Below are 15,306 nucleotides of genomic sequence, written 5' to 3' on the forward strand. Positions count from 1 at the left end.
ACATCGCAGGGGCGGAGATGGAAAAAATCTCGGGAATGCCCACGAATCTGATCTTGCCTTGACAGACAGATCCATCTTCCAATGGCTAGCCTCCATTTATGGAGCTAGCCAATGGAAGAATGGGCAGATTCAAGTCCCCCATACTGAAAACTAAAGATTTCTCCTGGGGGCGGAGCTAAAGCTCCGTGCCCCAGGCGAAACCTAAAAATTGGAACATTGGTAGGAAATCCCATGTTTCGAACAGACAATCTGCAAAGATAATTGAAGCGAGTATGAAAGTGACAAACTGGCAGTGTATTTTTTCTTCTTTAGATTCTTCCACACCGTCCAACCTACAACTTACTTTGGCACTTTTAGTCTCTTTGTTCAGAAACCTATTTGGATGTTTCTATAAATCAGACTCACTTCACTTCAAAGAGCTTTACTTCGACAATATTGTCATAAAAGCAAGTACAACATAGAATACATCATTTAGCTACTAGATTGATCTTACAAATCAATATGTATCAATATGTACAGGTAATAAGAGCAAAATAAATCATTTCATCATATTTTTTTTTTATTAAAGTCGACATTCTCATCAATAATACCACCATGGAATCACAAAACGTACACTATATACAGTAGCAACATGATTTATAATGTAATAAGAGAACACAACTCAGAGTGGCACTAACCTCAAAACACAAGGTGGAAGGTAGCCTATAAAATGTATCAAATCAATAAAATCAGACGTATAATAAAACTCCAGGCATGGATAAAGATAAAAAGGTTAAAACGTATTAAAAGCGTTATAAAGTGCAAATAGTAAAAAGTTTAAAACAGTGGTATTCAAATATCACCCTTTGAAGGTCAAATTAATACTTCAACGGAGGTGCTAAATTATTCTCAATTGATGCAGTTTTTTATCTGATGCACTAAACCCACTTTAGAAATTTGGCTAGGGGAACAGCATAATGAAGCAAGGGGTCAGTCTGCAGAATTCTTAAAACTTTGCTGCTTTGCCTGGTGCCCAAGTTCTTACATATAGACGTTAGCCAGATCTTTCACGCGGTAGCATAGGCAGAACATACAAAGAGAACATATGGGTATGTTTCTGTGTGTTCAGCACAATATGGGCACTTATTGTCTCCCGGTACTGACCAATTTGCAGTAAACGTTTTTAAGGGTAGGATACTGACTCGGAATTGAAAATAGAGTTTACGGTCAAGGGGCTTGGAGATTATATCCCAGTATGGTTCAAGATGGGGTACGGTTTAGCAATCAAGAACCTCCCAGTCAACCTAGTACTATCACTCAGTCTGCTATTGTTTTGACCCTCCATGTCCCAGTATTTATTCTTCAGTACATCTTTGGGCACAGGCAGAAAGTTAGTCTGATTCTCCCACAGATAGTTCAGAACCATTGAAGTCAGTGCCCCCTTGATATCTCTGAGCCAGCTTATTTTATGGTGGCAATCAGCATCTAGGAGATCCCTGAGTCCGCTTGTGAAGGTGGATAGCTCAGTGTGACCTAAATTTGACGCCAGTATAGTAAGGGACGAAACCTCGCTATATCTGCCAGTGAATGCCTTCCCATGTCATTAAGCATTGGGAGTGAAGGAGTGCTTTTGGGGAGACTGGAGATTGCACTAAATTTGTTTTCAGCAATGGTGAACTATGCAAGATTTCCATACCCCCATAGTTCCGAGCCATGTAAAACTGAGCTAATTACCTTGGCATTACATATCTGTAATACAGGACTAACCGGTTTGGTCAGGGACAGGCTAAATTCTTTACTTAGAGCACCCCTGTTGCTTTAATTCAATTTTTTCAATATGGGATCTTCATTTCATCCTTTTCTCCATGGTGACACCTAGGTATGTAAATGCATCTACTTCCTCTAGTGCCACACCTCCATGGTGATTTTCCCCCGTATGATGGGTGTTTATTAAAAGACATAAGTTTTGTTTTGTCGGCGTTGATCTTAAACCCTCTGAGTTTACAGAAATCTTCAAGCAAGGCCAACGCACGCTGTAATCCACTATGAGTCTTGGAAATGATAATGGTTTCATCGGCAAACATAAGAATTGGGACGTTAGAGCCAGCAAGGGTCGGGTTTATCAGTGGGTGTTAAGGCTAAAAATGTGGCAGCCTCATTAATAAAAAGGGAGAACAAAGTGGGTGCCAAGACGCCCCCTTGGTGCAATCCCTTCTCCTGTTTGACTTCCAATAAACGTGACTACCCTGGCATCAGTCATGTATATGTATATATATCTATATCTATATATATATATATATATATATATATATCTATATATATCATTCGGTTTATCCACAAGGGAAGGTTTTTTCCTCATGCACTCCCGTGTGTTAGAAATCAGGAAACCACACCGGGTTTAAGTTGAATTCGCAATTTTCTTCCTTTTATTTATACAGCATCCAGCAAAACCTAACGCGTTTCGGTCTCTACGGAGACCTTGCTCACAGGTTAGTATCTTGTGGTAATAGTTTGTGTTAAATAAACAAAAGTGAAAAGGGGTAAACACTATGGCATTACATCACTTCCTGTTTGCAATATAGTGTTTCTGGGACATGTAGTTTGTGATAAATTAACCAAAAATTAAACATATTTTTTATAGAATTTCTTTGAACATAAATTAGCACTGACATCTGACAACCTTGTCAGTATTGCTCACGAAGGTATTTAGGTCAATTAATAACATACCGCTACCATGTTGAGACCCTCTAGTGGGTTCCTTCAATTCAATGTACAATACATACCGCCTAAAGACGATTTTATATCAAAAAAGATAATTTTTGGGGATCAAATGAGAAATTAATTATGCATGTTCAGGCACAATTGAGCCCTCCAGTGGGCAAACAAGCTATTGTGTGTATTACTGCATACATTCATGCTTGAAAAAGATTTACAACTACATGTATTAATGTCCCAAATAAACAAAAAATTACTTGTGGGTTCAATTAGTTAAGGAATTAAAAATTAGAGTCAGCATCACTTCCTGTCTGATCAATGAATCAAAATTGCTTTACAAGTGGCAATGCAGTTCTTCATCCTGATTATGCCCAAATGGGCTGAGGGTCCGAAAGTTCATGATATGTTTGGACTCCTTTTGCCTCAATACCAGTTCACGATCTCCACCTCTCCGATTCGGTCCAACACTTTCGATTCCATAAAAAACTAGGGACTTCCAATCACCCTTGTGTTCTTTTTCCATGTGTCTGGCCATGGCGTTGCTGCGATCACAGTTGACAGTTGCACGGACATGTTCTAAAATTCTCCGTTTGAGTTCTTTTTTGGTGCTCCCAATGTATTTTTGGGAGCATGGACATTCAAGGGCATATATCACAAATTGAGTTTTGCAGTTGATTAGTTGTTCAATTTGCCATGTTTTTTTGTTGGCCATTTTTATTTCTTTAGTCGTTTTTGCGATGCAGCATACTTTGCATCCTGAACATTTGAAAAAACCTTTCGGTCTTCGCCAGGCTTCTGGTTTTTTTAGTTCTTGAAAATGGCTGTGTATTAATTTATCCTTTAGATTCTTTGCCCTTCGGTAAGTTACATTCGGATGATCACCAACAATTTGAGACACTGTAGGGTCCATGTGAAGAATATGCCAGTTTTTTTTGAGAATCCTTATGATGGATCGGTTGGCCGTTGAATGCGTGGTGATGAATCGTATCTTTTCTGGTTCAACTTCTGTTGGTTTTTGTTTGTCTTTCAATAGCTCACTTCTGTTGATCATTGTAGAGCGGTTCGAGGCAATTTGTATCCATGTCGGATTGTATTTTCTTTTTAAGAATCTAGTTTTTGCTAATTCTTGATGTTTTTGACAGTCATTGTCATTCGAACATATTCTTTTGATCCGGAGGAACTCTCCATACGGAATGTTTTGTAACAAGCTGGATTGATGAAAACTTTGTGCATGTAGCACCGCATTTGTCGCTGTACTTTTGCGGTGTAACGTGGTGTGTAGTACATTATCTTTGACAAAGATTTCCGTGTCAAGAAACACGACCCTAGAATCACTGATCGTGTAAGTGAAATGCAAACCAAAATTAGAGTTGTTCAAGATTTTAAAATAACTTTCAAATTCCTCATTTGTTCCTTCCCATATCAGCAGCAAATCGTCAATATATCGCAACCATGCTATGGTTTTTTGAACTGCTTGGTCATTTTCTGATCTCCATGCCCATGTCTTTTCCCATTGTCCCATTGTTAAACAGGCATACGAAGGGCTAAAAGAAAAGCCCATCGCAGTGCCTTTTGCTTGTCGAAAGATTTCATTTCCAAATAGGAAGATGTTTTGCTCCAGGCACATAGAAATCATGTCAATCCTGAAGTCTTCTGAGCATATCGCCCGTATCCTTGATGTATGATGTTAAACTTTTTACATAGGGTAATAGAAATACATCGATGTAATTTGCAATGGGTTCCAATAATGCCCCTTTGGCAGAGATTATAGGTCTGCCTGGTGGTCTAGTGGCATGTTTGTGGATTTTAGGCAGGAAATAAATTGTTGCCATTTTGGGATGTTTGGTTTGTAAGTATTTATATTCCTCAGGGTCCAATAGTTTTTGTGAAAGCCATAAATCTAGTTTAGTATCAACTTCAGGATACCCCATGGCAACCCACCTACAAATTAATAACAATGGATGTGATATCATTATATTCAAACATTGAAAACAAAATTGGCATGGAGGCATGTAAAGCCTTCCTTAAGGACAGAAGCATACAACTTGCAGATCATAATAACATGTTGCTAGACATGATTTCTATGTGCCTGGAGCAAAACATCTTCCTATTTGGAAATGAAATCTTTCGACAAGCAAAAGGCACTGCGATGGGCTTTTCTTTTAGCCCTTCGTATGCCTGTTTAACAATGGGACAATGGGAAAAGACATGGGCATGGAGATCAGAAAATGACCAAGCAGTTCAAAAAACCATAGCATGGTTGCGATATATTGACGATTTGCTGCTGATATGGGAAGGAACAAATGAGGAATTTGAAAGTTATTTTAAAATCTTGAACAACTCTAATTTTGGTTTGCATTTCACTTACACGATCAGTGATTCTAGGGTCGTGTTTCTTGACACGGAAATCTTTGTCAAAGATAATGTACTACACACCACGTTACACAGCAAAAGTACAGCGACAAATGCGGTGCTACATGCACAAAGTTTTCATCAATCCAGCTTGTTACAAAACATTCCGTATGGAGAGTTCCTCCGGATCAAAAGAATATGTTCGAATGACAATGACTGTCAAAAACATCAAGAATTAGCAAAAACTAGATTCTTAAAAAGAAAATACAATCCGACATGGATACAAATTGCCTCGAACCGCTCTACAATGATCAACAGAAGTGAGCTATTGAAAGACAAACAAAAACCAACAGAAGTTGAACCAGAAAAGATACGATTCATCACCACGCATTCAACGGCCAACCGATCCATCATAAGGATTCTCAAAAGAAACTGGCATATTCTTCACATGGACCCTACAGTGTCTCAAATTGTTGGTGATCATCCGAATGTAACTTACCGAAGGGCAAAGAATCTAAAGGATAAATTAATACACAGCCATTTTCAAGAACTAAAAAAACCAGAAGCCTGGCGAAGACCGAAAGGTTTTTTCAAATGTTCAGGATGCAAAGTATGCTGCATCGCAAAAACGACTAAAGAAATAAAAATGGCCAACAAAAAAACATGGCAAATTGAACAACTAATCAACTGCAAAACTCAATTTGTGATATATGCCCTTGAATGTCCATGCTCCCAAAAATACATTGGGAGCACCAAAAAAGAACTCAAACTGAGAATTTTAGAACATGTCCGTGCAACTGTCAACTGTGATCGCAGCAACGCCATGGCCAGACACATGGAAAAAGAACACAAGGGTGATTGGAAGTCCCTAGTTTTTTATGGAATCGAAAGTGTTGGACCGAATCGGAGAGGTGGAGATCGTGAACTGGTATTGAGGCAAAAGGAGTCCAAACATATCATGAACTTTCGGACCCTCAGCCCATTTGGGCATAATCAGGATGAAGAACTGCATTGCCACTTGTAAAGCAATTTTGATTCATTGATCAGACAGGAAGTGATGCTGACTCTAATTTTTAATTCCTTAACTAATTGAACCCACAAGTAATTTTTTGTTTATTTGGGACATTAATACATGTAGTTGTAAATCTTTTTCAAGCATGAATGTATGCAGTAATACACACAATAGCTTGTTTGCCCACTGGAGGGCTCAATTGTGCCTGAACATGCATAATTAATTTCTCATTTGATCCCCAAAAATTATCTTTTTTGGTATAAAATCGTCTTTAGGCGGTATGTATTGTACATTGAATTGAAGGAACCCACTAGAGGGTCTCAACATGGTAGCGGTATGTTATTAATTGACCTAAATACCTTCGTGAGCAATACTGACAAGGTTGTCAGATGTCAGTGCTAATTTATGTTCAAAGAAATTCTATAAAAAATATGTTTAATTTTTGGTTAATTTATCACAAACTACATGTCCCAGAAACACTATATTGCAAACAGGAAGTGATGTAATGCCATAGTGTTTACCCCTTTTCACTTTTGTTTATTTAACACAAACTATTACCACAAGATACTAACCTGTGAGCAAGGTCTCCGTAGAGACCGAAACGCGTTAGGTTTTGCTGGATGCTGTATAAATAAAAGGAAGAAAATTGCGAATTCAACTTAAACCCGGTGTGGTTTCCTGATTTCTAACACACGGGAGTGCATGAGGAAAAAACCTTCCCTTGTGGATAAACCGAATGATTTCAACGCAGCGGGTCCTGCTGCGCCTCGCGTGCACCACCGCAGAGCGCCTGAGAGCCTCCGCATCTGGGCCAGACGGAATCGATATCTATATATATAGATAGATAGATAGATAGATAGATAGATAGATAGATAGATAGATAGATAGATAGATAGATAGATAGATAGATATATATATATTAAACTGAAGAAGTTAGGCACACAAAAGAAAACAGTAAAGCAGAAGCCTTCGTCAAACATGCACCTGCCTGCAAGTCACGTGTCAACAGAGGTGCAATGTTGTTAGAAGCAACTCCTGCACCTCCAACATGCTAGGCGCTTGATCACACATGGACATCTCGGGCTCTCCAGAATTCCAAGTCAAGTCAAGTCAAAAGATCTTTATTCGGAATAAAAACATCCATAAAAGTACAAACAAATACTATCAAAACAATACAATACAATGATATGACAGCTGGCAAACAGATTTAAGACCAATGAATCAATTTCACATTTACACACAGATTGTCCCTCCTTACTAAAAACAACACTATATACAATTAAAATAATTTCTAACAGACATAGTTAAAAAATGGATGAATAATACCAGCATCGTTAGTGGGTCCACATTAATAATGTACAAAGATGCAGAATGTACAAAAAAGGAATTATAAAGTGCAATGTGCGGATGTTATACATCAATATATAAAGTGGCTCGTGATCTAACGGCAGCTTTAAGGAAGCAGCTCACCCTGAATATTACTTCGTCTGATCCCAGTAATAAAAAAGACCTCAAAGCTATTCTAAAGTTAGTCAATTCATGTTTTCTACAATAGGGCATTAAGTAATGAGGAGAAAGGTTTTTATAAAAACCACAGAAAAACAAAAAGTGCATAAGGCTCTGTTTCGTATTAGGGTTACATGGACAATACAGGGTTTCTAAGTGTTTGTTGTAACCCAAAGGGAAGTTTAGTAAGTTTACTATACTCCCATCTCGAAAGCGAAACAGTAAGCTCCTATTCCATCTACCAAGAGTTAAGCATAAATACCTGTGTGGGGGGCCTGGATGTCTAATGTGAGGTTCAGAATAGCCCATGTATTTTATAACAGTGCACTTTGACAGGTTCTTCCTTTCCCGCTCTTCTCTATACAAATGATATAGTGCCCTGTGGATAATAGTCTTGTGAGAGCGATTTATTAAACTGGGTGAGGTAAACAAAAAAACGTGTCCTACGCTATCAAGGCAGTCTTTTACAGCTTTTAACCATGGTATACAGTGTGCCCTATCGCATTTTAAACAGTCCAAGATTATATCACGGGTTAGAGTGGCAGCTGGGTTAATCCATATCTTTAGCCAGAAGAGTGCTGGTCTAGATCTTACAAAATCTTCTATATATGAGATGTTTAGTTCATTGTGGCATACATAGTGAGGGGAACAAATAACCCCACCCAGCACCTTCCGACAAAACCTGTTTTCTTCGGTTTGGATATGGGTACAGTTTGTATAACCCCAAACCTCGGCGCCATAAGTACCAGTTGGGATGCATTGGGTTTGGTAGATCTTAACTAGTGGTGTAATCACATCAGCATAGTTGGGTTGTCTCTGGGAGGTGACACAGTTTATGGCTTTACCCAACTTATTCCTAGCATAAGATACATGTGCTTGCCACGAACCAGTGTTTGAAAATAGCAGCCCCAGATAGGGAAAAGTGCAAGTGCTTTTCAAGACATTTGACCCTGATTTAATCTCAGCAATTTTATATTTTTTGGGGCCACAGCTCATGATTAAGGATTTTTTTAAATTAGTGGTCAGGCCTAAGTCTGCCATAAAATGGACAAAGCCTGAGATTAAAGTGCGAAGTGCCTTTGGTGTGCGGCCCATTAGAACCGCATCGCCGGCGTAAAGGAGGGTAGGTATAGGGACTCCATTAACATGGGGTACATCTTTTGATAAAATACTCAGCGAGCAACTCAAATTATTAATATAAAGAATAAAGAGGAGGGGGGCCAACACGCACCCTTGTCTGACCCCCCTGCCAATGCTAATGCCGTCAGAGTCTTCGCCAGATTGGTTAATACGCACACGTGCTCTTAGATCACTATGTAAAAAAGCTAAAAAGTGGACCAAATAATCATCCAAACCATAATCAAGAAGGATGGACCATAGACGGGATTGGTTAACAAAATCAAATGCAGAACTTAAGTCCATAAAACCAAAATATACAGGGGATTTCTTAGCAGTATTATATTTTGCCATAATCAAACTCAGGTTCAAACATTGTTCCACCGTACCAACGTTGCTACGGAAACCTAGCTGGCTGGGATGTAGAATCTTACTTTCATCCGCCCAGGTTCTAATCCTTTTAAAGATAACCCTCCCCAGAACTTTCAAGGTGTTATCGATTAACGAAATGGGGCGGTAGCACCCGGGGTCCAGTCTGTCGCCTTTCTTAAAAATGGGGACGATTGTACTACAAGACCATGTTTCTGGGATTTGTTCATTCATTAAATTATTAAAGACATTACATAGCAGTGGAGCCCAGAAGTCAAGCTCGCACTTTAACTGATCAATTGAGAGCCCATCAGGGCCGGGCGCTTTATTTCCTGCGCTTTCAGATATGGCATCCTCAACCTCAGACACAGAAATATTAAGGGGGCTTAAGGGGAGGAAGGTTGAAGCGGGGTTGTCTGGTGTGGCATAAATTTTAGCAAAATGTTCAACCCACGTAGGTCCGGTGATGTTACAGTTGATTGCCGTTAAATTTGAGCCTATAGATCTTATCTTCTTTACCTCCCTCCAAAACCCAGTAGTGTCTTTCAATTCGGCCGAGCGTGCCAGGGAACCCCAGTGGGTCTTAAGCAGTTCATTAGATCTAGTACGTAGGGTAAATTTGTACTCTGCTCTGAGTAACCTTATTTGGGGAATATCCCTAGGTTCGGCTTTTAGGGCAGCTCTCAACTTCCTATTTGCCTTAGAACAAGAGGCATCAAACCATCTAGGTGTTTCCTCAGATTTCCTCGAGGCAGGTCTGGAAATCTCACTTTTTATTACAGAGCAGAGTTCACTAAATGATGTAATTATATTGACCCCGTTGTCATCAGTAGTGAGACAATTATCAATCAGAACTGGGTGTTTTTTAATGATTTTTGCTAGGATTCCCCTGTTATCCACGCCCCTCCAAATTACCCTCAATTTGTCAGTCGAAACCTCCAGGTTTCTTGCACCTATTTCATTCTGTGAACACTTACCCCTCGGAAGTAGTAAGTGAATTACAATAGGGAAATGGTCGCTATAAACTTTACATACAACTTCAGCCTTTGTTAAAGCGTTAGCGACAGGAGGTGAAACAAAAACATAATCAATTGTAGTACCGCCCCCATGACCAATAAAAGTGGGAAATGGAGCAGCACTGGTTTCCGTGCCAACGTACTCCATGCAATGTACAAGATCTCTATTTGCAAGGAGATTTGACAGTTCTGTACCTCTTCTACATGGGGGATTTCTAGAATGTATAAGGGCATTGAAGTCCCCTCCTAGACAGATGCCGTCAAATTTCCCATGTTTCTGTCCATCCATAATTCCATCAATAAAATCAAATAAAAGAATAAAATTGCGATTAGGTTGGGACAAAAAGTCGTTATTGTAGAAATTGATCAAACATAGCCTTGTCCTTTGGGTGTATGATAATGCCATGAAACTTGGACAATTGGTTTGGAGTATATCAACTTTAACTTCTGCAGATATTTTGACCCAGATAGAAAGTCCCCCACTAGGACGACCTAAAGGGGGGGCCAAAACAATCCTATTATGGCAGCTGTACCCCTCAAATAACAAGTCATCAATACACCAGGTTTCTTGAAACATTAATACATCATGGCGGTTGACCCAGTCCTTCCAGGAGGTAATTTCCATCTTGGCCTTTAGGCCGGCAATGTTCCAACTAAGGATTGACAGATTTTTAACTGGCCTCAAGCAAGGGCCCTGGTCAATTCCTAGGGAAAGTGTTGTTGTAATATGCCCCTGTTGTTCACGTGATGTTTCAAGTGAAAAAGTCTTGGGTGTTGGCGGAGGTACCTCAGATAATATTTCCACTGTATGGTCAGCTGTATGGTCAAGAGCAAAACACACAGAGACAGGTTCTTCAATAGTGGGGGACAGTCAATCCAATGTTCCCAGGTCATGAAGTATTGAGAACCTGTTATGTAATGGGAATACAGGTGGGGGCTGCATCATTTTGTGTGGAGGACGGTAAAAGTAATTTAACAGTAAAGGGGTCACCACAGTGGATGGGCCATGTTGAACAAAGTTTTTATTTAACAAAAATTTCGCAGTGCCCAGATTCCTGAAATTAATTACGATACAGTCCCCATTAATGTTTTTAAAAAGAGGACCTACCCAAGTTACTCGGCGTGTGGATATAATTTCTTTGGAGATGTCATAACCCACTCCCTTGTGCTTCGTTAACCAGTCGATACATTTGTTGTGCAATTGAACCCACGATTCTCCTTGCCCTTCCCTGAGAGGTGGAATGCCAGCCAGAACTAAGACGTAAGGACACGCCTCAGGTGGAAGATGTAAGGCAGGGCCTTGGTGTTTGACAGGCCTGGTGTCTTCATGTGGGGTCTTATTGTGACGCTGGCTGGAATTTGTGGAAGCCTTCTGCATTGTAGTGCCTGTAACAGAGTTACTTTTATGATTATTCTTTGAGGCGCAGGTAACAACATTGGGAGGGGAGGAAGATTTAATCGAAGAATCAGGGGCGCTGGTAACAATATTGGGAGGCGAAAGAAATTTAGTCAAGGAGTCAGGCGGATTACTTCCTCTTATGCTTTTGGTCGCCACAGATGTTATAGTCGTGGGTAGATTAGTGGCAGCCTGAGATTCCTTAACCCTATTTGTGATATGATCGCCGCTAGTAAGCGCACGGGTGGTGGATTCCAGGTCTTTTAACAGGCGTTCACATCTTAATTTATTCAAACACACTGTGCCTTTTCTCTTGGCATCATCATTTTTGATTACATTTTCCAGTCTGTCAAGTCTTTTAAAAATATTATTAAATTGTTTGATCATTTTACCTTCAAGTTGCTTAAAAATTGTATCCGCAATGGTCTCAATAAGATTCCCCTCTGATTTGGAATGGTAACTATTTGCATTGAGGAATTCAGTCTGAGTGGAAATAGAAATTGAATTTGAACCGTCGTTATTTATAACTACGACATCACCCAGATGGAATTGGTCCTGCACGGATACTGTGTGTTGATTTTGTTTCTGTTTCTTTCCCCTGCTCCACATGCTTTGTGGTGTTGGTTGGTTAGCACTCCTAGGGGGCTGCTTCCTTTTGTTGTGTGTTAATTTTACTGGGCCCCTTTTTCGCTTAGCTCCTGTGTTCTCAGTAACCTCAGTAGTTGGTAATAATGAGGCAGGGTCTGGAGCTGTGACTGGGGCTGTATACGTAATAGTATTTTCGTCCTCAAGGACAATGGGCACACTAACAGCAGAATGTGGTGGTTTAACCACGATGACTTCAGGGATTATGTGCATATTACCATTTAAACTGCCTGTTGCACTTAATTGGTTAGTGGTAAGTGCACCCATAGAGAACCTCCTCTCAGTTTCGACGATCTCATTGAAAGCAGTGTCTATCAATGTCTCAAAAGATGTAATGAGAGATGCAGAGGTTTCTGCGCCCTGGGTAATTACATCAGTGATGTTACTAATAGCGTTACAGTCGCCCATTTTGTTAGCCAGATGGAATGCTCACCTTTCGCGGGGAATGTTAGATGGGTGGCCCGCCCGACCACTGATGACCTCTGAGGGCCTCAGAGGGCCCGCCCTTTGCCCGGGCTTCGCCCTGCGCCGTCCGCGCGCGTCCGCGACGCGGAGGGGACTCCCTGTTTAAGTAGCGCCTCCGGGCGCGCAGCGGCAGGAAGTGGCCGGCCGGAAGTCGTCGCACTGCCCTCTGGGAGCTGTAGTCTCCAGCCGCCGCGATGGTGTGCAGCGGCGAGACCACAGCGTCAGGGCCCCAGGAGCGGAGTGGCGTCCGGCGGTGAGTGATTCTCCCTGTGGCCGGTGTGCAGCAGGCGGCAAGATTTACTCCAGAATTCCAGATGCCGGGACCCAGAGTAACTGTTTATGCACCCAGCAGCTTCTGGATGTCATGAACTCCCTAGAGGAGCTCAGCACAGCAGGCGTGGCTCCAGCTTTCGTACCCTCCCACAGAGAGCCCATCAGCACAGCTGCATTTAAACGAGTGTGATCTCCGGTTCTGCCGGGCTGAAGGGTGAACTAAGCTCCTCACGTGTGTCCTCGAACCTTGTGTGCTGGAGGGTGCACTTGTAAAAATGTGTGTGTGCCAAAAATGTGTGTTGGAGGGTAGACTATCTGCCATTAAAGTTATTCGAAATAATTTGGCGGGTGAGTGCATACAGAGTTAGAGAAATATGCTTATCTTAATTTCGTTTTGTTAAAATGTTGCTTTTTGTTTGTCAATCGCACAAGTTAGACGTGTTGTTAATGTGATTGCATATAGCATATTTGTTATACCGTATTCAGCGAGTGCCCTTGCATCATATCCCAGGTTAATTGCTGGCATTTTTACACTGTGTAGCAACGCTGCAGGGTTTGTTTGACATGCAGTAAAATCCTGTGTAAATTCCCTGCAGAGCAATTCTTGTTTGATGACCTGGGTCAATTAATATGACCCGTAATGTTCATATGGTTAATGCATTATTTATTGAGCTAAAGCATACATAGGCATGTACAGTAATTCTGGGGACCTGGTCTATAAATGTACTCTATTTCTTAAATCGTGAATCTGTTTAACATGACGAATGCCATAAGCGCAGCTCTGAGTTAGGGACTTTGAACTAAAGTTCACCATAAACCAGTAAATCATGACTCTAAATAGTTACGTCCCTAGAGCCACATGGGTTTTAAAGCAGTATTCAACCTGCCGTCTCTGTTTTCGGGATTTATTTGGCCCAGGGGATCCTTTGTTTAATACAAATTAAAACCACGAAATGCCAGATTGGTGTTTTCTTTAGTTTTATGATTTTGAGAATTGTATAAATCCTAATAAAATTACTTCTAACGACAAAAAAGTACTCTATTTTATTACAGCAAATTTTGAATCTGAAGAATGACATTTTTTTGTTGCTTCTCAGATGCAGTACCTAGATTCAATACATGGAGAAGATCTCCTATTAACTGGTGATGTGACCTGGCGCCCCCTTGTGGAGACAGACGCCCAAAGTATCTTAAAACCATCTTTGCCAACATACAATGATGAAGGCCTCTGAGAAATTAACTGTCTGCCCTCTCTGTATTTGGAAATGTTCAGTGCATAAATGTGAAGCTGTTGCCTCGGAATATGGATGGAGAAAAGGAAATAATATTTACTCTTGAAATATAAAACTTGAAAATAATATATTTTTATTATTTTGTAGGGTATATACAGGGGTGTAATGCGTGGATTTTCTTACAGTAGTTAATATGTTGTGAACCTAAGAATTATGCATTTTGTAATGATGGTCTTCCGTTAAAGATCCTTGTTTACTCGAACTAATAGTTCAACTACACATGGTACCTCGACCTTATGCTCCCTGTTTTCTGATGGTAAACGTAATTAAAGTTGATGAAAGAAGTATTTACATTCTTATAAGTATTCCTATCTATAGTCACCAAGTATTCCCCACATGATTAAATTATTCCGATTTCCGCAATGTCAAAAGACTTACTACTTGATAAGCTGCGAAAAGAGTTCCCAAAAAACAAAACTATCAGAGAGAGCGCTAAATCTAACTAGTCTCTTTATTTTGTGGGAGCAACCTTTGTAGAAGTGTACTCTGAACTGTATATTATAGAAAAGATGTAACTTGTGCATGGGTGTGTTTCAGCTGTTAAGGTCCACAGTTTCATGACCAATGGAAACAGTATGGTATTACAAATGGACAAGTGAATCAACGGTCTGCACAGGAATTAAACCCCAAAAGAATTCACGAATTTGTTTTTTTCTTTCCGTAATGCACATGCATGTATGTACAGTATTGTGGTGGTATGCATGTCCTTTGATAGATGGGCTTAATTTTGCAACAACAAAGTCTGTTCGGCCTGCTCAGCAAATGTTAAGCAAGAGATAGTGATTAATGTAAACGTGTGTGAGGCTGCTCAAAGTGTAAGCTTCATGCCATGATCCTCACAATCAATGTACCTATTATAGGAAAACTGATTTACTCTGCATTTCAAGAAAACCTAAATGTTAATGGTTATTCACTGCCACTGATTCCTTATATGAACTTTCTCCCAGGCACCACACTGTGCCCAGCTTTGTTTCTAGCAATAGTATGTCACTGGCGTCAGACAGCACTGTCAATGCCACACATGGAGCAAGAAGGTTCGGGAAGTGATACCGAGAATCCATGCAATTCCAAATTCCGAAATTCCATATAAGGTGTCAGTATAGCCTATGACATCAGTTCCTCTTTTTTACCCACATTGGCAGGCTTCTGAGAGTTTTTTTCCCACACTTC

The 15,306-nt window shown here is 40.4% G+C and overlaps 1 protein-coding gene across 1 annotated transcript in view; it reads left to right on the forward strand.

Moving 5' to 3' along the window:
- The window catches only part of UQCC1 (ubiquinol-cytochrome c reductase complex assembly factor 1), a 537,036-nt gene extending 522,261 nt beyond the window's left edge, over positions 1 to 14,775 (forward strand). Inside the window, exon 10 of the mRNA XM_086932310.1 lies at positions 13,942 to 14,775. Within this exon, the coding sequence (XP_086788436.1) occupies positions 13,942 to 14,076 (135 nt within the window). The 3' untranslated portion in view covers positions 14,077 to 14,775. The remainder of the gene's footprint in view (positions 1 to 13,941) is intronic.
- The last annotated feature ends 531 nt before the right edge of the window (positions 14,776 to 15,306 follow it).

The sequence above is a fragment of the Lissotriton vulgaris genome, chromosome 7 (assembly GCF_964263255.1).
Source record: "Lissotriton vulgaris chromosome 7, aLisVul1.2, whole genome shotgun sequence".
NCBI classification, from domain to species: Eukaryota; Metazoa; Chordata; class Amphibia; order Caudata; family Salamandridae; genus Lissotriton; species Lissotriton vulgaris.